Raw genomic sequence first — 24,037 nt, forward strand, 5'->3', positions numbered from 1 at the left:
CTGTCTGCCCAGCGGAGCTCCAAACCGTCAATGCCAAGCGCTGCCGAAGACCAGACTCCATCGTCTGCCAGCACTCGGAGTAATGATCTCTGTCAATCGCAAACCAGAAAAGCTCACCGTGATCGCCGTTTACTTGTGAATTATTTTCTCCCCCAACGAAGATCGTGAAATATGATGGGACGCGAAAAACTAACTGGCTAGCTATTAGGCTAACGGCTGTTAGCTTCGATAGCAGTCAGCTTACAGCCCAACCGAGCTAACTGGCTAAGGTTTAAACACCAAAATTCCTGCGTGTTGTGTCGAGAGAGAGGACGGTTTTTGGAAGTACACAACTGCAAATGGCCTGTATGTGGACGAATTAGTTGTGCGTCGGTTATTCTTTCGATATTAACCCTCTTTGCATAAGTTTTCTAGTACCAGACAGTCGCCTTAGGCAGCTAACATGTTAGCTAGCAGATATGGACGTTGTTCGCTGGTTGGTTGTACACAGCAGGTCCGAAAAACAAGTTAGCTGCTTGGTTTATCTGCTGGACTCCATTGCGGGACTAACTTAACTATCGTTGGCAATTAACGTTGGTTATCAAAACACTTCAACCTACCCCAACCACAACAGCGCCTTTTTCCCTTCTTCTTTTTCTTCTTCTTCTTCTTTTTTTTTTTTTTTTGCTCGCATCATTTCTCAATGTGTTGTTCCATGCCTGAGAGAGCAGTTCAAGTTATTGAGCTGACGTGAGGAAAAGGGGGTGAAAACAAAGTGGTAGCCGAAGAAGAAGAAGAGGACCAGAACAAGTAAAACGGGACTTGGTGGGAGCTCCCAACTACAAGACCAAAGTCGACGTTCACTGTCATGGCTGTGGGCCGAATCACCATGAAATCACTCGTTAAATTCGGGTTTTGCCTGACTATTCTCCTAACTTCTGTGGCTGGTGAGTGAGTTAATAGTAAATGTATTCTCTTTGGATATGGAGAAATGCGCTTCCTATAAATATTTAATATTTCCTGCTGGTTTCCGCTGTCTGTTTAGTCAATATAACGGATTTGGGTGCAGATGTCGCTTGAATGCATTAATGTAAGCTACTTTTAGTTTCAACCTAAATTATGGTCTTTACACTGGGGTAGCTGCAGTGTTGTTTTTGTTCATGTGTTTTTGTCATTTTAATAAAGAAAATCCTCCTTATAGTGAGGACAATATCAGGCATCTTATATCATCATGTACTGTTTGTTTGTTTGTCTGCCTGTCTGTCTCTCCCCCTTATCTGTCCTTTCCATCTTGTTGTCTTCCTGGCTCATTTCTGTGGAGTTCATCTCATTGTAGTTAAAGTAAACCTTCACAGATATGGCCTCTTGAACAGAGCAGCAAATGCACCCCTGGCTCCTTTTAATCATTCTGTGTACAAAGGCCTGGAAAAACACTGCCGAACATACCGCAGTCCTTGTCTGCCAAGTTGTGCCCCCTGTTCAAGACTTTGGGCTGCAGCCAGGCTTCTGTGAGACCTTGAGCATGATAAGATAGTAGCAGGGCTGCACAGAGATGGAGGAACAGTGCATGCAGGGGGTAAAAAAAAAAAAAAAAGGTGGAATGTGTGGGAAGACTGGAATGGTATTTTACAAGATGTGTAGTTCAGGTGATAAAGGCTCAACATGGTGCTCAGGCTTTGGCTGTGTGTTCCAGAATAAGTGGTCATTTTGTAGCCTGGTTTCCTCATCCGGTGTTCAAGCTGAGTGTGTGTGGGTGTGAATGTGTGTGTAAACAGCTTCTTAATAATGTATTATCATTTCTCTGAGTGTGTGTTATTGTTGTGGCTCCTCCATACGTTCGTAGACAGGGTATTATCAGAAGCTTCAGAATAATACCTGCTGTAGCATTTGAGTGTGGAGCGTAATTTGAATACTCCGTGTGACTGTGCTCATTATTTAATGCTCAGAGCGCTGAGAGACTATGTCCTTATTTGCATTTACATTTGCATTTGACAGACAAGTGGTAGACTAAGTATTTTTTTTTTATTTCCCACTTTAATGAAATAACAAGCAAGCTCTGTAATTGTTAAGCTTGCTCTGCTGGAAAGGAAAGAAAAGGTGAGGAGGAAATTTTTAACTTAAGGTAACTTAATGTATGGAAGAAGGGTGATTCAGCCGTGAGAGCGGGACATGAAGCATCTCTGAAAGAAATGAGCTGTCAGGTTGTGACGTAGGATCAGTTGAGTGGTGTGTGTGTGTGTATGTGTGTGTGTGTGCGTGCGTGCGCGTGCGCGCAGGGGGTATTCGGGTGCAAATTTTCATCCCAAATCATTATAATCAGCGAAACACAAAGCTGTAATTTATCCCCTCCGCACACACACACACTGAAAGATCTCTCATCGCAAGATATTATGGCCTTGATAAGCTCACCTTTATGAGACATGACATGCAAATTAGGAGTCCCCTGGAGCAGTTTTAACGACTACGGTGACTGGAAGAGGATTGACATATTCGCTCAATAATCAGTACTAGGATGATTAATGGATACTTAAATGCATGCGTGCCATGTAAACAGCCAATAAATCCAAATCGTTGTACTGTGCAAAATTAATTAGGGCTGCAGTCAGACTTTGTCGGCGTAATGACTGTAAAGAGACAGGAGACAAACCTCTGGCTCTGTGCTGCTGTTTCACGAATGCAAAGCAGAGATATCCCACTTGCCTGTTTTTGGGGATGGTACTTGTATGGATAATGATAAGAGGAAGCAGAGGGCTTAATAGTCTCCGGGAGCATGTTAGTCATCTCTCTGATCTGGCACCTTTCCGTTTGCTTCCTTCCTCTCAGCTCCAACAACATTATTGCCTTTCCCCTGACTTGCTTATTACCTTTGTTAATTTCTTTTTTCAAATGATTATTTATTTCCTCCCAACTGCCACATGTTTAACCTGTTTGCAGCTGAGCTCGGGTCGTCCTTCCGCTCCCTGTCCCCCTGTGACTAATCAGCGTGTGGGTGTACGCCTGCTGCTCCAAAATCTGGAGTAGAAACAGTTCCAAACATGGCACAAGCCTGCAGACGCTACCTGCGGCGTGACCACAGGTGTTCTTAAGTAGTGCCATTAGTTTTCTCTACCCCAGATTCATTTCAAGTAAACTCCTACCTTGTTGCATATTCATGCTCTAAATGTAAGCCACAAATCACATTCAGGCCCTGTTTTTTTTTTTAACTGCTGCCCCAGGTAAGCTGGAGGTTTGGGGGTCCAAAGAGGATTAGAGCAGAAGTATTATACCATAGCATAAAATGGAATGCTCATTTGCTCTGCTTGTCCAAACCGTGAAGCTGTGTCTTGTGGGCCCCATACTGTGGCGTAGACAGGCCAACTGTTAGGCCAACCGGGCCGCCCCGGGGCCACGGGGGACTCTTCATGCTGTCAGCTCCGCAGTCACATCAGCGGCTAAATAAAAAGTGAAGTTATTGGCCTGGAGATTACAGACCCACGCTCGGGTGCCTGCGAGTCTGTTGGGTAGCTTGGATGGGAACCTACAGAATTTGGTGAGCCAGGTGCAGACTGCTGTCAGCCCTGGCATCTAGTCGCTTTTTTAATAGCAAGGCTGGTTGGAGAAGACCAAGACGAGGATGAATCAGAATTACTTAAATGCCAAGTACAACAAATGCTGAGGGATTTGCCTTGGTGACAAATTTTAGCAGAAACTTTTTAAAATCCTTGGAAAGCAAGGGCTATAGCTGTTAACAGCACAATCATCAAAACAAATCAAGGTATAGAAACTCATTTTATACATCAGTGGTGTGAGCATGTGTGTGTGACGTAAATGTTGCTGGTTTCTCCCAAAACCCCGGGGGCCTAAAATATCAAGATGCATAACCACTGGCTTTAAAGCTAGACTGCTGAATGTGCATTGTGGTCTTCTCAGGATGTGATGCAGCATTCCTCAGGAGGTAAACACGAGGATTGGAAATGAGTAGAAGTAGTTTATAAAATGCTAAAATTAGCTGTAAAACTGAAAGACAATCAGCATGTAGGAGTAAAAAAAAAAAGAAAAAATAGGGCTAATAAAAGGATGGTCTGCTTATTCTGAGTCAGCAGTTTGGCATCAGTATTTGCACAACTGGACCAATGCGATTTGGACTGCAAAGGAAGCAGGAAGTAGTTGCAGAGGCTATAGGATATAAAAGCACTACACCTCCTTTGATTCAATAATAGTTTGCACTCAGTCCACATCATGAGAATTGTTGTGAGGTATCCATTATTCCGCGAGAAGAGATGACACTGACTGCAGCGAGAAACAGACCAGTGAATGAGGGAGTGTGGAGTGGGCTGTGTTTGTGTGTGGGGTGGGGGGGCATTTGGTCTCTTATACTCCTAGCCTTGTACTCTATTAGATGAAAAAAAATCAATGCTTCTCTTCGCACCTTGGTTTGAGCTCGGAGGAGCGGAGGTAAAAGCAGAGCGAGATACAATAGAGCAGTGTTCAGTCGACCTTCTGGTTTGGCAAAAAGGAGAAATTAGTGGATGTTTTAGAAAACAAAAGGTGCAGCCTTGAGATGGTAACTCAGAGTGACAGCCTATGATTAACACGAAGTGTTCTCCTTGACTAGCAGAGACAATAAGTCTAGAGCGTGCAATGTTGCTCAGAGTATGGACTGAACTATTTTGGTTAGGGGTTTGTGTGTTTTTATGGATGGATGTGTTAAAAAAAAAAAAAAAAGAGGAGTACTTGCTAGCAAATGCGAGGCTTTAAGGTCAGATTGGTCTTGTTTTGATATTCCCTGGTAGCTGGGAGGACAAATCTGTGGCCGTTGCTCTGTCTTTGTAGCTGTCCCCTGTATACCATGTATGTTTTAAGTCTTATAGCATACCAGACGACCACAGGCCTCCGGTGAAGTGGGTGGACGTGAGAGGGGAAGCTCAGCTTGTCGAGCTCGTGTGTGTAGCCCCATAGGGCCTGCGCTGTTTGTTCATTTATTCAACAAGGAAATGATGTCATAAACAAAGACTTAATTCAGACACAGCCTACAACAAAACTTTTGCTTGTTCATAAATAATCAGAGATTACCCCCCCCCCCCCGCGGTGTGATAACAAACAGCACTTTGGGCACGATGTCATCTGTGTTTTCATCACATATTCAGGAAAGTTAAGGTATAGAGGTGAAGGGGAGGGAGGGAGGCGGATTTTGGTATAAATGCATCATGGTCAATAATGGAGGCCTCTAAGCTTAGAGGGTAGTATAAGCCCCTGGATTAGCATAACTGTACCAGACCCAGACAGACACAGACAGAGTGGTGGTGTTTTTTGGGGTGGGGGGGGGGGGGTGTCCCAGGGCAACAGATGGGATAGATTAAAGCCCACTCACCCCCCTCCCACATCTTTAAATTCAGCCAGGGGACTTGGGAAATTGGGGGTGTCAGCAAATACCCTTGAATCCCATCCATCCCACCTCAGCAACAAGCGTTGCACCCAAACAGCAGCAGCAGGCATTAGATTAGAGCTGATACATGCCTCTGATGGCTGTCGGTGCGCAGCAGCTCGAGCTTTTGCGATAATGAGAATGCCGTGCACAGGGGCACCGATAGCGCCTCTTTACATTTTGAGCATTTTGCCCCTCTGTGGATGCACCAGCCACGCATTGGTGGCACATTTCCGGCGGCAGGTTCTCAGGGCCGTGCTCGTCGGCAAAATTAAACAACACCCAGAGAGAAACGGGGCTGTGTTTAAAAGCTTGGGGTGTTTTTTTTTTTTTTTTTTTTGTTCCGGACACTGAATCAGAGCTGTACAAAGACTCTACATGGTAGCATTACAGCAGCTCTCCCCTGTGAAAGCCCAAGGAACTCTATACTTCAGTGGCTGCGGACAGTGCACGCATGTCTGCTGAGGAGATGGGGCGTGCACGGGTGCATCAAGCACGTTTCAGCCTTTAGTCAAAAAAAGCCTCCTCTACCCCACCTCCCTACCACCCCACGTTTCTGTCTCTAATCTTGGACGTGAACTCGGAAACCAGCTGTGGGGAGAAAACAGCCGACACATCAGTGCACTGGGTGACTTTTAATCAAGTCTCAGGACTGCCATGTCTTTTGCATCGCTCCTGTGGGCCTTAGCAGTGGGAAGGAGAGAGCCAGATTAGATCTCTGTTGTTTTTTAGCAGTGAGGCTGAGGGGAAGGGGCTAGTCCGAGTGGGTGGGAGGGTGCACCGAAGGCCAATTGGAGGGGGATTAGCAAATAACTGGGCCATGGGTAAACACTCAGCAGTGCCTGCCATCATCCAATGAACAGGCTTGGAGCAGAAAACTACTCTGAAGCCTTTTGATATGACTACCCTCTCTCTCTCTCTCTCTCTCTCTCTCTCTCTCTCTCCCTCTCCCTCTCTCTCTTTCCCCTCCCTCTCTCTCTTTCTCTCTCTCATCTGCCTCAGTCCACTGGCCTTGCCTGCATACTCTGACCCACAATCCAATACTGCAGTGGAAGCCAAGCTCGCACAGCGAGCTCTACAGAGCAGAACCAGGGACACAGGCTGCCACGGCCTATCAGAGATAAACACAGAGATTGGCATCCAACCAGAAAGACAGAATTTGGTCAAAGAACCAACCACGGCCAAGCAGAGCTGCAGACAAACCAATGAGAACCAGCTACAGGAGTACTCCCATGGTTCAGACTGCGAATAAGCCTGCTCTGCCAGGGTTTGAGCTCCATCCCATGTTACACTGTCCTCATCCTCTGAGCTTCTAAATCTAATAAATATATTTCAGAGGGTGAATGGCCTCTTTTTTTGTTGTTAACTGTCACAGGAGGAAATGGAGAATTAAAGAAGAGCTGCTGTGTGATCAGTCCGTGCTCTCCATTTATCTCACGCATGCTTGTTATGTGCAGCCGTGCCCGGCACAATGAAACTATTTAATGTGCTGCACGTCAGTCAGTGTGTCATAATGTTATTTCAGTCAGTCAGACAGACAGCCGGTCACAGGGTTGAAGTCGTGGCGGGGGTGAAGGGTTAGGGGATTGTGGCCTATATTTTTTTGGCACCGTACTCCGCCTTAGGTGGCACGAGACAGAGCTCCCCACATAAATTCTAATCACAATGCTTAATACCTGCACATTTAGTACTGTTTATGTGAAGGCATTGCTTGTTTGCTTTGTATTGATGCAGCAAATATGCTCTGAAATGACCTTTTTTCCCTTGTGACAATGAAATGCAAAAAAAAAAAATCAATCATACTTGTGAATGAAAACCCCAAATCAATGTCTAGATAAAAACTAAGGCTTTTTATCTGCTGCTGCTTCTTATTTTTTTTTTTTTTTTAACTTTACACACAAGAGCTCTTGCAGAGCGAGCATGATGATGTGGGTTTTTCATTTCATAGCCTTCAAATTGCGGTAAAAATATTAATAATTAATGTCGGTGTACAGAGAAAGACAGGGGGATACTCTGCTCTATAGATTTCTGCTTACCCAACCCTGTATATGGGTGTTGTCACTGGCTCTGCACTTCCTTCTATTGTTCCTTTATGTTTCTCATCCTTTTACTAGAGTTCCTCATCTTTGACTCATGTTCTAACTTCCACCGCCCACTCCCCCCCCTCCTCCCCCCTCGATTGCTTGCTCTGGGTAATTAGAAAGGAAGCATATTCAAGGCAGAAAAGCTTATTGTTGAGGCTGGCATTATGTTTAGCCTTGTACCTTGTTAGAAGTGGCTGCTACCAAGAAATGAGTACCAAAAAAAAAAAAAAAAAAAAGTTACAGACAGGCAAAGCGCATAGTGTCTCTAAACCACAATACAGTGGCTGAATTTAAAAATTCAAAATTCAGAGTGAAAGCTTTCGTGGTGCATGAGCTTCTCATATTATCTCTTATCAAACAGATTACAGTGAGACTGATAGCAGGTCGGAATTAGATGAGCTCTTTAAATGTATTATCGGCTGTTTAACTCCAGGAGATCAGAGGTGGTCTTTCCTCTGTAGCAGTAGAAAAGTGGTAAAACAGTTGGGCTGAAGTGAAGGCACAGCATGGGCAGTGTAGGGTTGGTATTGCTTTTAAATAGCAATCTGGCAGTGGCGTCGGCAGCTCATTGAAATTCAGTTTCCTCATCACAATGAAAAATCCTGCACATATTTAACCCATAGTTTGAACTCCAATCCAGTTCTGCATGTACACAGCATGCAGGCCCCCCCCCCCCCCCCCCCAGTAGCAAACGCAGTCCCACAGAACAGTAAGCAGTAAAAGGCCCACAGGTTGAGGGCAGCCGAGGCTTGCAGTAGGCCAGGGTTGATCGCTTTATCTGTGGATGGGAGCAGAGGAGGAAAGTTGGCGCTGTGCCCAGCAGAGCTACCACACTCCATCGCGTCACCCTCTGCCCACACAGGCTAGCTTGACCTTGGGCAGAGCACAGCCAGCCTACCCTCCCCCTCCAAAGCAGACTCCCCACCCTCAAACCGCCTGCCCCCCCCCCCCACCCCCCTTCCCGGATGGAGGAAAGGGAGGAGCTGGGAGTAAGGGAAACAAACTGGCACGTCATGTTTCCCTTATCTGAAATTACCCACAACACAGGCCGTGTACACAAACACACACACTCTGACATTGGCTCAAACTATTTCTTCCTGGCACGGCTCGCACACTCTCCCAGACTTTCACCGCGAATTCCATTTCGCAACTGGACATAGTCGGGCTTTTCCTTTCACTCAAAACACAGAATCTGACAGCGCCACCTGAATTCCATCCATATTTTCTGTAAACATTCAGAAAGCAAACTTTGGCCAGTTTGGCGTGAATTCGTCGAATATGACATGAGAGCTCGTGTATCATTTCATGAAGTCATTTTCGCCGCAGTGTGTTTTCATCGTGTCTTCCTGCAGTTCTTTTTTTTTTTTAATTAGGATTGTTTTCAGCCCTAATGCCCACTTTTCCTCTGCGTCTCTGTATGTGTTGGTGCTATGTCCTTCAGGCTAGAGTTTAAATTGGTATTTCTATTGATCTTCTGGTTTGTGAGAGGCAGCGGTCTTTGCAGGCAGGCTGGTTGTTTTTCATCTGTGGATTCTTCCTGTACAGACAGACAGAACAGTATTAATGTGTCTCTGTAGCTGCTTTAGCTGACAAGAAATATGTGTATGTGTAGGTATTTAATGAGATTATGTTGTGTAAATATGTGTGTATGCGCATGTGGTGTTAGTTAAGGAAGGGTTGATGTGAGGGACTTTAAAATTTTTCTTCTAAATGTGCACGTTAAAAGTGTTGGTGGAATGAGACACTAATCGATAAAGAGATGAGATGAAATGGCATAAATTAACGAGCTGTCTCTTTCCCGCTCTCCTCGCTACAGATGCTCATAAACACAAATTTGCAAACTGCCTCCATCTTAAAAATTTTATGTGCCCGCCTTTTTGTCATTCGACTCATCTCTCTCTCCGCAGCGGCGCAGGGCGAGGAAAGGGAATGTGCCTTCACGGACCAGCAGCAGCAGTGGGAGGTCGAGCGAGTGGCCGGGGGCGAAGGCCGGGTCTCCCCGGAGAACACCACCATCCGATGTGCCAAGGGCAGCCACTGCTTTGGCCTGTGGGAGAAAAGTCCTCCGGGCGAAGTGCGACTGGTCAAACAAGGTAGGATGGGAGAAGCTGCAGCTTCGCTTCACGTACAGAGATTGAAAAAAAGGCAGGAAGTCAGGACGGGCAGTAAGCGGACTTGTTTTCCTGTCAGGATTATAAGCTCACTATAGTTTTATAAGGTGGATACACAGATCCCAACAGCTACTATAAATGTCCTCTTGAGTGCTTTTCAGTGTTTGAGCCAGGTTTGTTCAGGAGAGGGTCAAATGGGCCCCTTAGTACTTTTCTCAAGGGTTTCATCTCCATCCAAGAGGAACAATAAACAGTGTTGTGAAAACTGTATGCCTGTAGAGAGCCCCAGAATAATATTTAATTGATATTAGACACAGAACTTGTTTCTGATTACACCAAACAAATACGATTTTTTTTTTCGGGAATATATATTCATGAAAAATAGGGCAGTCAAAAATAGTAGGTTCCTTTGCTCCAGCAGGGCTTTTAATGTGCCACTGACAAATATTTTATCAGTGCGTTGCTTGAAGTCGACTTCAAAGAAGTCGAAAATTTAGCTGTATCTGTTCACGTAGGCCACATTTAACGGAGCAAGCATTAAATGATAATCACCGCGTTACTGGGATAGAAATGATTTTTTCATTAATCTAATGTTTACATTGAAAAATGACAAAAATATAAAAGTTTGCACAGCTGCTGAAATCTAAAAAAAAAAAAAAAAAAAAGCAAAGCCTGTACTCACTGTACTGATTCTGCCGCCACCCCTCTCTCGTGTCAGGTTGCTGGACTCACCTGGGCGACCACCAAGGTTGCCGCGACGACCGGTGCGTGGTGACCAACCTCCCTCCGCAGATCCAGAACGGGACGTACCACTTCTGCTGCTGCGGGAGCGACATGTGCAATGTCAACTTCACCGAGGACTTCCCGCTGCCCAGCCCCACCACCGCACAGCCCATCTGTACGAACACTCATGTTTTCACACACGTTTATCTATTATGTAGTCATACAATAGATTAAATCCAGCATGTGCTCATCTTGTGGTGAGTTTAATTTCACCTCTTTCATTAAAGGTGGTTAACTCACATGAAACAGGTGGATTTCATAGACCAGATCTTCAGCTTTTTTTGTGGAGCAATGTCATGTACCAGAGGGAATCCAACATTTTATGCCCCAGTTACAATCAGCTCTTATACAATCGCGTGCATTAGGCGGATGGGAACAAATGAAAGGAAAACACGGCCCAACAAAGAAAAAGAATGGGAGAAAACAAAATGCAGGCCCACACAGTTCTGAGACACAGAGATATTAGGAAAGAATGAATGGATGTTTGAAATCATCAGAGCTGTTGTACCTGCACCTACTTACTGCTCCTCTCTCTCTTCTTCCTCCTCCTCCTCCTCCTCCGCTTCATCATTCAACCACCAAGGCTTAGAATTGAGCTTCCTGATTGCCATCCATTATGAACACTGACAACTATGAATTGCATATATATGAATGTATTTATATATATATATATATATATATATATATATATATATGAATTGGTTTGCCTTGACAGACAGATATAAGCTGGTAGAACTTTCAGGGCCCTCACTCAGAGGTGGAACAGATTAATATCCACTAAAGGACCATGAGAGTGGTTGATATGAATTCTGCTTGTGTCAGTGTCAGTGGCCAGCTGTTGTGTGTGTGGAGCCTGGAGTGGCCATAGAGAGAGAGAGAGAAAAAAAAAAATATATATATATAAACGCCATGTTCGCCATGAATCTAAATTGTACTCACATACAATACAGTTTATCAAAGTTAGAGTGAGGACACACATGTGACTATGTGCGATTTTAAAAATAAGGACTTGTATAAATACAAACTAAATACATATATGGAAATAAGAATGACAGGAAGTATAAAACAAGTTGCCTGTGGCCCTGAGGGCTGTGTAGGTGCGTGCATGAAGTTGTTGGTGAATTCTTAGTAAGGTGTCGAACAAGGCAAACATAGATATTGTTGATTGTTCCTTCCTCTTAGCGTTTAGCTGTGAATGAAAGCAATGCGTGTGGTATGAGTGGAAGGGGGTGGGGGGTGGGGGTGCAGCGGCGGCGGCAGCTCATCATCCCTCCTGCCTACACATAAACACAAACACGCTCTTTACCATCCGTGTCGTCTCTCCGCATTCCAAGGATTACGAGGCGTCTGCTCTATCTGTCTTGTCTGCGGGCGTGTCGGTGACTGTTCCTCCGAGCAGACAGATGACGGGACAAAGGCAGGAGAAAGTTTGATGTTAGATCATCGAGAGAGTCACCATTGGATTGTATTATAACTAAATCCCTTTTTTTTTTTTTTTTTTTTTACTAGATTGTTAGTTCCTGACATGCCCGGGCAGGTTTGTGTCAGTATTATTAGAAGCAGGAAGAAGTAGGTCTGACTCACTTGGTTCTCAGAGTGATCTTAAGCCAACAACCATGTATGACGACAATTGGGGCATGGTGATGAGTAGTACTCCGATTTTTTTTTTTTTTTATACGTAACAGTAGCAATACTGTAGTGTATCCATACTATGTTATACAAGTTATGAATTCAGAATTGTAATCTTGTAAAAGTACCTGAGTATCACTCAGAGTACTTAGAGTAAAGGTACTCATTATGCGGAATGGCCCTGAGGCAACATCACTGATAGTGTGCAGATTTTAAACAGCTGTCTCGCGTGTGTTTGGGGTGTGTCGGCGTGTGCGTGTCTGTGTTTGTCAAACGGCTTCCTGTACAACTCCCTTGTTGATTATGAACTCGTTGACCTTGGCATCTGAGGGGAGCCCTGTCAGCCCCCACGTGGGTTTACATGTGTGTGTGCGTGCTCATGCTAATACGTCAGTCAAAACCACCCTTAGGCTCTCGAAGCCATCAATTATTGATAAAGCTGGTATCTCGCCGCAGTAGCAGTGTGTTGTGTGTTTCTATATGTGTGCAGGTAGCTGTTCTGGACTTCTACACTGAGTATAGAATAGAGGTATATGAGAGCAGGGCAAGTGTTGGTATCTTTAAGGTGTGTGTGTGTGAGTGTGTTTGTCTCCAGAGTTGCTCTTATAGCCGATGCAGTTTCATTAATCACTAATACCAGACAGCTGGAACTGCAGCCACCTCAGCTAACTGCTCCTACCTGCGACTGAATCCAGATTCATGTGACCCGCTCTCTGGTGTTCTCTCTGTTTTTTTTTTTGTTTTTGTTTTTTACTTCCCACACATCTCCTCTGTTTCTGTCTTCCTGCTCTGCTGAGTTTGAGTGGCCCGTGCTTCATGGTTGTTTGTTTTTTTTTTTGTATGTGTGTGTTGTTTTTCTTTTTTTCCTTCATGCGGTTCGCAGCCTGCCCGATCATCTGCAAACACACGCACACACACACACACACACACACTGGCATACCCAAGACAGTAAAATGTTAGCCTGTGTTGTCTGCAATTACTGACCTGCTCCCTGGAAGGACCAAAAAAAAACAACTTCCAAGTCCATTTAAAATCATGCTGTCACATGCAAAACATATCTTAATTTGCCAGACATCCATCAGTTTTTTGCTATTTTAAATGGAATCATTCATGAATAATTAATCCTTTTCAGCTAATCTTATTATCTATTTCCTCAATAACACAATATCTACAAGAACCAAAGTCATAGACTGATTTTAATCGGCTCAAGGCTGAGTTGCACATTTGTTGTACTGGATTGCATCAGATTGTACAGGTGTACCTAATAAACTGGGAGCTCACTGTATGGATATCAGCTGTGGTACATGGTGTTCCTCTGACCTCTGCTCACAGATCAAAGGCCAGCTCCTGGCCATTTGCTCCTTCTCCATAAAGGTCACAGTTTGATTTTGTACTTTTTTTTTTGGATGCGTCCCCCTTGTAGACCCTCGCACGCTGCGCTACGAAGAGACCGTCATTATCGCCCTGGCAACAGTCTCCGTGATGGCTGTGGTTGCTGTAGCAGCCTTCTTTGGTTACCGCATGATGCACGGTGAGTTACCATGGTGCCACGCTGTGAGGAAGAGCAGAGGACATTCATTATTCAAGGCCCTTTGAATGTTTTTGGTGGAATTGTAATTCATTTAATAAATGGAATGCAGCCGTAGCTGATCTTCTCTTTAAATGCACCTGCATGTTTTTCTGTTTTTCTGAATTCTGAACACCCTTTTTTTTGTTTTTTTTGTATTTAAACAGGAGACGGTAAGCAAGGCCTTCACAACCTGAATATGATGGAGAATGCAGGCTCTGAGAGCTCTCTGGACCTAGACAATCTTAAACTGCTGGAGGTCAGTGTCCACAGTGGTCCATCTCTCTCTCTTTTTCTGTTTCTGTGTCTTTTGGTATCTGTTCATCAGCTGATTCAATTTGTTTGCTGGCCCCCCCGGGAAAGAGCATCATTTAGCGTAGTGGTGTAGAATGCCAGCACAATGCTGCTTAACATCACTCCTACTAACCAAATGAGCTAATGCAGCAGTGATGGCAAATTATTATATGTCAGTAATTAAGATTAAGTAAGTCCTGCTACAGTTTCACATTGGCGTAGTGTTTTAATTCTTAATACTTCTTCCTGTACTCGCCCGTTTTTTAGTAGATGAAAGCTGGCGTCATTGGCTCAGGCTTGTCGTGTTCTCACTGGCTGCTGCTGCTGTCTCTACACACAAGGGAGTGTAGTGTGTCAGGGAGTGCGGGAGGGGGAAACGAGAGTTACACACAGAAAGGAGAAACCAAAGGCGCAGAGGCAAAAAAAAAAAAAAGTACAACCCAAAATACATCAAGGTTTACGGTTACATTTGTCGTTTCAATGTGACTTTTATCATCCGATCGTGGCAGGACGCATTAAGTGACAGGTCGAGGCGCACGAAAATAGGAATTCGCTTACCCTGATACAGGATCCTGAAAACCCGATATGGAAGCGGCAGAGCTCGTATTGTGATAGGAAGTCGATGGAGGCTGGATGATATCCAGCACCAGTGACAATCTAAGCAGGGCGAAGGGATTCAACAAAAATCAACCCCCAAAAAAAAGTGACCTAACTTTTTCGTACACCTTCCTGCTGCCTGCACTGTTGCTGTGTTTCTACCTCTGCCTCCATCCTTTATCTTTCCTCTTTCACTTAATGTAGCTCCTTCGAAGCAGATGATCAGTCAGATCCACCTCCCCCTCGATTCCCAAAGTCAGGCCGGTGTAACTCGATTACAGAACTGGCTTCGAGATATTAAAGGCTGGGTGGCTCGTAATTTCCTTCAGTTAAATGAGAACAGTACAGAGATCCTTCTCTTCGCTTTGAACCTCAGTCACTTAAGAACCTGGGTGTTATATCTGCTGCTATACAATGTCATTTGGCCTTATAGAATGAAAATGTGCTTTTAACAGTATCATCTTTTCAAAGAGCCAAGAATTTTTTTTTGAAGACTCATGCTTGTGTACTTGTGCATTTGTTATCAAACGCGTCCTTGCTCTCTTAACCACACAACAGTAACACAACGGACAAAATCAGAGCGAAACACTGAGTTGTCTTATCTGTCTCAAGCTATTTTCAAGTCCCTGCAAGTTGGTTATCAGACTGAAACGAGGAGAGAGCGGTGCCAGTGGCGGACAGGAGAGCAGGAATTAAACTTTTAGAAATAAGAAACTCTGTGGTATGCTTTTAAAAGTGGTGGGCATTAATATGAAGTATATTTGGTGTCTTTTAAATTGGATAAAAAAAATGCAAAGAGAATGGTATGTCTTCTCTTTGAAATGTTAGCTGTCTTCCGTGTGTCTAGACAAGACGGAAAAAGACATCCAGCCAATCAGAGCTGAGCATAATGATCCAGCTACAGAGACACAGGGATGGGTTTGTTTTTTTTTTCTCCCCTCTTTCCTTCGACATTTATTTTAGTGCTTTTCAGACCAGAGCAGAGAGAGTGATATCTTTTCAGGGAGGAGCTGAATTCAAAATGCTGTCCTTGTGCAGTATCAAATGCAGGCGCACGTTCTTTCACATCTAACTCGTGGGGGGTGCAGTTCTTTCACAATATATTTCATAGCCAGGGATAAATGATTTTAGCAGAGGTGGAGGTGGAAATCGCACAAACTCCGATGCAGATGAAGCAGCTCAATGTTTGGACCGTAGTGGCACGCTGCGCTCTGGCTAATTCAGCACACTCACTGAATGATTTGGAACTGACTATAGTGCCATTTTAACTGTTTAACCCTGCTGTTTGCCTGTAATTTAGTTTAGTTCCCATCTCCCCTCTGCCTGCTTTGCTGTCTTTATTTGTTTGTACCCCCGTTTTGTTTGCTTCAGTTTTTCTTTTTTTTTGCCTCTTTGTATTTGTCGAGCAGTCGTTCTGTATCTTTGCTTGTCAGTTTTTCTGCGACGTTTCAAAGTAGCACAAACCAAATTATTTATTTATTTTTTTTGACAAGCAAGCGCTAAAGGTCTAGAATTACAAAGAAGTCTATTAATAGTCTTTTCCTATTCCACCACAACCTCTTTCAGCTGATTGGACGTGGCCGATACGGAACGGTGTACTGCGGCTCTCTGGATGAACGGCCCGTCGCTGTGAAGGTGTTCACCGCCGCCAACCGCCAGAACTTCCTGAACGAATGCTCCATCTACCGGCTGCCGCTGCTGGAGCATGACAACATCGCTCGGTTCGTGGCTGCCGATGAGCGGACGGGCCCAGAGGGACGCACGGAGTACCTGCTGGTCATGGACTACTACCCACATGTGAGCACGGGGGGGCAGGGGATTGCATTGTGTTTTAAATATGAAGTGTGTGTGTGTTCTACACAGAGATCACACCCTCTTCTTATTCCACTTGCTGTCACTTGAAATGTTTTCCCATCATGTCCTAACACCACAGCAGGAAATAGCGGTATGTGTTTCCTGTGACGGCTTCACAATTAAAGCAGGTGAATGTGAAGCAGCAGCAGCAGCAGCAGCAGCAGCAGCAGCAGGAAATTGCTGAGTTAGCATTAGCAGTAAGTTAATCCAGCTCTGATACGGGCTGCAGGAGAGCGACCAGTAAACTGTGCTGAATTGACATGCCTGCATTATATCCCCTGTGAGTCCCCTCATGCTTAGGTAGGCAGTCTGAATCCAGAATTACACAATGTAACTCCGTTAAATGGCCATTTACGAAACAATTACCACCAAGTAATATCAGCAGTGCTGAGCTTTGATTTGAACTACAGCACCATTACCTTGTCCGAACTCTAGCTTTTTGTTTGGCATTGATAACGGTGGGCCACTGAACTCATCGCACGGGAGTTTGCCTGTTGACTTGGACAAAGACGGTCCAGATGAGAAGCATCGCAAATTAAAAGCATCATCGTTCGTTTGCTGCCTCCAGGAACTCTTCAATATGAATGAGGATGCACCTCAGACCTGAATGTGTTTGCTTTCTGAGCCTTCAACTTCATAATTACAAGTCAGCTGACCCCCCCCCCCCACACCCACACACCTCCCCAGCCAGCCTATGAAAGGAGCTTATTATGCATGGTAACCATTACTCTAATACACATTGTCATGGGAACGCAGTGCAAGCCAGGCCAGGAGACTGGGGGACACATAATGCATTCAAGTAAATGATAATATAATTTATTTAAAACGAACAGATCTAATGTAATTTTCTTCAGTAGCGGATGCGTGAATTGCCATGTGATTGATTTTTTTTTTTTTTTTTTTTGAGAGGAAAGATTAAGTGTATGCTCATGTATGTATGTATGTTTGGTTTTTACGTGTGTTTGTGTGTCGGGGACCCGGTCAATAATGGATTATGGAGGCTGATGGAGATAATTGAGGAAGGAAATGAATAATATCCCGTATAATTTTTTTCATTTTCTGGTTTTGTGGAGTTGTTGACGCTCAGCATCGTCTTTACAACAAATCCAGAAACTGGAATTACACACATTTCATGCTTTTCTCCTGCAAGCGCAACTACAAAGCCTTGTATGGAGGCCATGATAAAATATTCTGTAAGTCAAGTTTTATTGAGAGGCTCTGCCCCCTCCTCGGGGAGGTCAGAGCACAAGATCACCTTTTTTTTTCTTTTCTTAAAGCTAAGTCATAATGTGAATTTTTTTTTTTTATGTTTTTGCTTAATTGTGAGGCTTGACCTTGTTGGGGTTTTATTGATGCTGAGGATGCAGTTGAATTTTATTTTTAAAGGATGTATCTCTTCTTATCTGTCATTGGAAGTGATACTTTTGATTGATTTTTCTCTGTATTCTCTCTCCACCTCTCCTTTATATTTCTCTGTCTATACTTACCATGGACTCTCCTCCATCTATATATATATCTCTCCGTATTTATCCCTCCTCTGCCCCTCACTCCCTGCACCTGCTTTCCTTTCCTTTATTTCCCCCTCTGTTTTCCCTCACGTTCTCCTCAGGGCTCTCTGAATCGATACCTGAGCGTCCAGACCAACGATTGGGTCAGCAGCTGCCGGCTCGCTCACTCAGTCACCCGTGGTCTGGCGTACCTGCACACGGAGCTCTTCAAAGGAGGTGAGCTGGAGGGCGGATGAGCGCACACACACACACAGACAGATGCACGCACACACACACAGTTAATTACATAACTGCTCACAGTTTACTCAGGCTCAAGTTCCAAGGCTGCTGCTTCCATCTGTTACTGAAACACAAACACATACAAAGAACTGTGGTGGAAAATGGGAAAGCTTTTTGTGTCTTTAGCTCAGTTAGCTAAGATTATTTAGAAAGGCTTTAAATAGTGTGTGTGTGTGTGTGTGTGTGTGTGTGTGTGTGTCTGTTTCTCTCGCTATCCCGTCTCTAAGGCCGTAAGCCTTCTTACGACCAGCACACTGCAGCTCCACGTGGGTCTATTTGGCTTGGAGCACCTTGCGTCCCTGCATTTTGACTAACACACACACACACACACACACACTGTGTGCATGCCCAGCCAAGGGTATTTATAGACTGGCCTCGAGCTTGCCTCAGAGAGAGCGAAAAATGGAGAGAGAGAGACAAAGTAGGGGGAAGGAAGGCAAAGGCTGCGGCTCAGTGAAATCAGTCTTCGGACGCAGAACTGACAGCTCAACCGAGCCTCTGCTCTTTGTTTTTCTTTTCTTTTTTTTTTCTTTCACTTCACCAAACCTCCTTCCTCGGCGGCTGCTGCACTCGGGCCCTAACCCCTCCTTCCTCTTCATCAGCACAGATACACATCAAACAGGCTCCGAAGTGAGGAGGGAAGAACGTTCACGTGTAGCAGAGTGCAAAGCGTAGACCGCTAAATTAATGTTTGTGTGAGTACGTGACAAACTCAAGCGGAGGTCTCCAGCTCCGTCCGTCCTTTCCTTCTGAAAGTCTGAAGTGATGGGCAGAGCGTAGAAGTGACAGAGGAGGAGGAGGAGGAGGAGGAGAGGGCTCTCGCTGTGTGTGTGTAGCTGCTAACAGCAGAATCTCTTGGGCTTCGGTTCAGTCGTCATCCTCCCCCACTCCTCCTGCACATCAGTGGCAGGCGGCAGATAACCGTGGTGACTGCCACAACTTCCAGGGGCCCCCCTCAGCCTCACTGCACCCTCTGCTGGGCAAGAAGGGTACTGCGGGCAGAGGCTGCTCTGATATGGTCTTAATCCCATTGTTGTAGATTAGATTAGAGGGTTTAGAGTGTCTGTTGACAGTGCAGCTTGCTTTGGTGAACAATGAGTAATGAGGGAATGGAAAGCTATATGAAGGGATTTTCTGGATGTTATCATTCATTAGTAGATACCACAAAAACAGCCCGAGCACTCTGTATCTGGGAAGCAGAGAATTTTGGGACAGTCTTACATTTTTAATGAAAGATAAATTAGCTTCACTTCTTTTGTCCTTGCGTCCTCTTCTCATCCTCTCGTTGCCTCTCGTTCTTGTTTCCTCCCCAACTGTCGCGGTGGTCATCCATCAAGACTTGTACAAGCCAGCGGTTTCCCACAGGGACCTGAACAGCCGGAATATTCTGGTCAAGGCTGACGGCACGTGTGTCATCATCGATTTCGGCCTGTCCATGAAGCTGACAGGAAACAGGCCGGCGCGTCACGGGGAGGAGGAGAACGCTGCTATAAGTGAGGTCAGTGTCGAGGAGGGAGCAGGATTTATATGTGAGCTTGAAACCTTCACTCCTTCACTTTCCTTTTCATCACCCAACTTAACTCCCCCCTTTCTAAATCCCACACACCTCCATCTATTCCTCCTTCTTCTACCAGGTGGGGACAATCCGCTACATGGCTCCGGAGGTGCTGGAGGGCGCGGTGAACCTGCGGGACTGCGAGTCGGCGCTGAAGCAGGTGGATATGTACGCCCTGGGCCTGGTCTACTGGGAGACCTTCATGAGATGCACTGACCTTTTCCCTGGTGAGTCACACAGACAAGAGAGAACTGTTTTCTATAATCACTGTCACAAACAAACAAACAACACAAGAATGAGCCCTGCAATTAAATGCACATTTATCACAGTGGAAAGCAGAGGCAGAAATATTCTTATTTATTAAAGTAAAAAAACCCAGTTTATAAGAGTTAATTTGATAACTGTGCATGGCAGATTTCTAAGACACATCCTTCCTCTCCCCCACCCTGTTCTACCTCTAGGAGAGTCTGTGCCAGAGTACCAGATGGCCTTTCAGGCGGAGGCAGGGAACCACCCAACATTTGAGGACATGCAGGTCCTGGTATCCAGGGAGAAGCAACGGCCCAAATTCCCCGAGGCCTGGAAAGAGAACAGTTTGGTACATTTGTGTGTGTGTGTGTGTGTGTGTGTGTGTGTGAGAGAGAGAGAGAGTGAGAGACAGAGCCGAGGCATAATTCAATTTATAAAACCGTAATAACCAAATAGATATGGCACAACTTGACAGCTGACTTAATCATTCTCCATAAGACGAGTTTGAGATTGAAATAAACCGGATTTATCCTTTAACGCCGTGTGTCTCTGTCAGGCTGTTCGCTCTCTGAAAGAGACGATGGAGGACTGCTGGGACCAGGACGCCGAGGCCCGCCTCACGGCGCAGTGTGCTGAGGAACGGCTGGCAGAGCTGCTCCTCATATGGGACCGCTCCAAGTCCGTCAGCCCCACGCTCAACCCCATGTCCACTACACTACACAATGAGAGGTAAACACACGTTCTGTCATTGTGCTTCTAGATTCATCGTGGTCTCCTCCTTAAAGTTTTCTTTAACATTTTCCTCCATTTTTTTTTTTTTTTTTTAAACATCAGAAATCGTATGACGCCAAAGTCTGGCCCGTACACAGACCATCCATCTACCTACATCGAAGAGCATGAGGGTGTGGCCAAGAACACACAGACTGACACTACTAGCTCTGTGAGCGGCAGAGCTGTGGCTGGGACAGGGGAGAGAAACAGGAACTCCATCAATCAGGAGCGCCAGCAGCAAGCCAACGCCCGTCTGCCCAGCCCAGAGGGCAGCAGCACCAGCATGGGTCTCAGAGGAAGCCCCTCAGCCTCCACAACGACCACCACTATAATCTCTGAGTCTGAGGGACCCGCGGGGGCCGCCACAGTCCCCGTCTGCCTCCACCTGACCCAGGAAGACCTGGAAACCACCAAGCTTGACCCGAAAGAGGTGGACAAGAACCTCAAGGAGAGCTCGGATGAGAACCTGATGGAGCACTCACAGAAGCAGTTCTGTTCGCCAGACCCGCTGAGCCCTGGCAGCTCCAGCCTTCTTTATCCTCTCATCAAGATGGCCAGTGAGGCCTCGGGCACGTCAGACCCCGCTGCCCCTATACCCACCACCATCTTCCCCCTGCCCAAGCAGCAGAACCTGCCCAAGAGGCCGTCCAGTCTGCCCCTGCGCACCAAGCCCACCAAGAAAGAGTCGTCATCATCCTCACTCAGGTTCAAGTTCGGACGCTCAGGCAAGTCCAACTTGCGGCAGGTGGAGGGAACAAAGATGAACATTGGTGCGGTGACAGGCACAAACGCAGCTGTAGAGGCTCACCGGGGCGCAGGCACAAACAACATACCTGTACTGCGAGACACGCACGTCAACGGTAGCGTTAACGGCGCTGTCAACGGTCACGCCAGCTCTGGTATTTCATCCATGGCTGCAGGCGGAGCGACAGGTTTTGGAGGATCCGGCATAACCCAGAACGGGTCCGGAGCCCTGAGGTCGGACGACAGCCGCCTCAGCCTCGGTGTCATCACAGCCAGCCCCGACGAACACGAGCCGCTCCTGAGCCGCGAGCGAGAGCAGCCGGATCCGAGGGACACGGCCTCGAGCGTGGCCGTCCTCCGCTCAGCCCGACCCAACACCAACAACAACAACAGCAACACCGGCCACGGCCAGGGGGACGGGGAGAGTGGAGGAGAGAGCGATGGTGGAGAGGAGGAGGGCAGCGGAGAAGGAGGAAGCAGGGAAACTACGGGGCCCCCAGGAGAGAGCTCGGGGTCTGTGTCCGGTGCCATGGAGGAAGCTCCGGTCACCATGAGAGGGGAGGCCCTGCTCAGGCAGCCCAGAGCCCGCAGGCCTGAGAGGCCCAACTCCCTGGACCTGTCCTTCACAACACAGGACCTAGCCTCACTAGGTGACTTTACACACCAGCACCTCACATAAGAATACTTTTCATGTATAAGTGAAATATATTTTGAATGTGTTTCATGTACCCTGGTGTAAAAAGTTGCCACAGCACCCTGATCTTTGTTCCTTCCTGTTTTTCCAGGGGAGGGCTTGGTGCAGGCAGACGGAGCGCTTGGCACAGGAGATAAAATCAAGAAGCGCGTCAAGACGCCATATTCCCTGAAGAAGTGGCGACCCACCACGTGGGTCATCTCCACAGACACCAGGGGGCCGGAGGTCAACAACAACGGGTCCACCCGCGGTCAAGGTCACAGTCAGAACCGGCCCAAGTCCAGTTCAGCTATCTACTTGAGGGGGGGGAGCTTGGCCAGCGAGCCCAGCGACACACACGTGTGAATTCAGACCCTCTGACAATACTGAAAAAAAAAAAAAAGAAAAGAAAATAACCAGAGAGCGTTTGGTTTTTGTCTGTTGAGCTCTCTGCTCTGAATCAGCAAGAGGAAGCTATGGAGTGTGTTGTGAACAAACAGTGGAGTCCGATCATGTACAGTAATTAGGTTCGTCTCGCTCCTGTGTGTCTTTCTGATGATGGCATTGCTTTAAATGGAATCCAGCTATGCAGCATTCTCATCCGCTTCTCTTCCTGCGTTGTTTTTTTTTTTTTTTTTTATTAATCTCCCTTTGTCGGTTTGTTTCATGTTTCATCCTCATAAGCATAGCATTGTTTTTGAATGGATTTCCTTTTGTTTGTTTTTTTGTTTTCTTTCTATGTGCACTTTGAACCAATTAAAATCAGTGTTTAGAAAATCCTGTCTGTTGCGACCGCGACGAGAAAGTGGTCTATAAACTTAAAAAGGCGATGAAAAACAATCAACACTTCGAGCTTTCTCCTTCTCGTTCTCTGCTGTATCGAGAGTAAGCTCTGTAAAAGACGGTCTTAAAAGACGGAACAAACTACTTTCACCCTTTTTTTTTTTTTTTTTAATTTCCTTGATTTGTATGCAATACCAGTTTTTGTCTTTTTTTGACTATCCATTTTTTTTGTATCATAATTTTTAATTGTGCAATAGGATGTAGCTTTTAGATGCTTTCGATGTTTTTATCGCTTCCATTATTTTGGTCATTGTTTTATCCCGTCATTATTTTTAATATGTTAATCTCTGTTGCACTTATGAATAGTCACAATCGTTTTGTAAACAATCCACCACACGCTATCACCCTCCCCCCCTTTCCCTTGACTCAAGAGGAGAAAATGGATGACAATCCTCCTCTCTTTTCTTCTTCTCTGGACTATCTTCAAGAGGGGGGGGCACAAACACTAACAACCGATCCCAGTGGACTGGAAAAGGTTTTTTCTTGGAACTTCTCTGCTTGCACAATTACACCAGGAATGGCTCAAACTCTGGGGGGGGGGGGGGGGGGGCGGGGGGGGTCGTCTTTTAACATTAACAATCACTCGAATCAAATCTATGGAGGGATCTGTTACAGTGACCGACTCAATCACTGTACCACTATCACCTGACCTCACTGTGGACTGTTTTGACTGTGTTTAGCTATCAGTATGTGAATGAAAGACCAGAAACACTAGAAAGCCCAGATTCTGCTTTTTGAACTCTGTTGGAAATCAGAAACTAGTCTATATATAAAAAAAACAACAAAAAAAAACAAAAACAACCAAACCCCTCCGAAGCACGCTGGATATTATTTCTGCTTCTTGTTGTCTCATCCTTTGCTGTTTGAATGACTGATTCAGTGAGTGTGTGTGTGTGTGTGTGCGTGTGAATGTGCACGTGTCGTGTTCCTTTCCATCAGCAAGCATTAGAACTGTTGGGGCCTAGCGCTGTACAGGCGTTGCTGAAATGTCATTGTACTCCTTCTGTATTTTCAGCGCTGCTTCAGGGCATATGAAAAGATCTCATTTATGTTTTTGTAATCTGTAATTTGTATGAAAAAAAAAACAAACATGTATGTGTATTGCATTGATAT

General features: G+C 45.6%; 2 protein-coding genes across 2 annotated transcripts in view; one reads left to right on the forward strand and one right to left on the reverse strand.

Annotated features, from left to right (window-relative positions):
* Window positions 1-708, reverse strand: part of dock9b (dedicator of cytokinesis 9b) — a 41,188-nt gene extending 40,480 nt beyond the window's left edge. The window contains exon 1 of the mRNA XM_041031912.1: window positions 600-708. The gene's annotated coding sequence lies outside the window, so the exon portion shown is untranslated. The remainder of the gene's footprint in view (window positions 1-599) is intronic.
* On the forward strand, window positions 159-23,740 carry LOC121177637 (bone morphogenetic protein receptor type-2-like). Its single transcript, XM_041031918.1, has 13 exons — window positions 159-926; window positions 9,375-9,560; window positions 10,297-10,476; window positions 13,414-13,521; window positions 13,725-13,816; window positions 16,015-16,245; window positions 17,912-18,026; window positions 19,427-19,587; window positions 19,724-19,871; window positions 20,106-20,242; window positions 20,450-20,622; window positions 20,728-22,058; window positions 22,194-23,740. Exons 1-13 carry the CDS (start codon window positions 848-850, stop codon window positions 22,445-22,447), a joined length of 3,195 nt encoding a protein of 1,064 aa, XP_040887852.1. The 5' UTR covers window positions 159-847; the 3' UTR covers window positions 22,448-23,740.
* Window positions 23,741-24,037: the final 297 nt, after the last annotated feature.

This window comes from Toxotes jaculatrix, chromosome 24, assembly GCF_017976425.1.
Source record: "Toxotes jaculatrix isolate fToxJac2 chromosome 24, fToxJac2.pri, whole genome shotgun sequence".
NCBI lineage: Eukaryota > Metazoa > Chordata > Actinopteri > Toxotidae > Toxotes > Toxotes jaculatrix.

Bases quoted from the DNA above. Each gene is read 5' to 3' on its own strand.
- LOC121177637 (XM_041031918.1), top strand. From the start codon at position 848: ATGGCTGTGGGCCGAATCACCATGAAATCACTCGTTAAATTCGGGTTT. The intron at 927-9,374 runs GTGAGTGAGTTA...CTCTCTCCGCAG, and splicing joins TCTCCTAACTTCTGTGGCTG to CGGCGCAGGGCGAGGAAAGG. The intron at 19,588-19,723 runs GTCAGTGTCGAG...TTCTTCTACCAG, and splicing joins AGAACGCTGCTATAAGTGAG to GTGGGGACAATCCGCTACAT.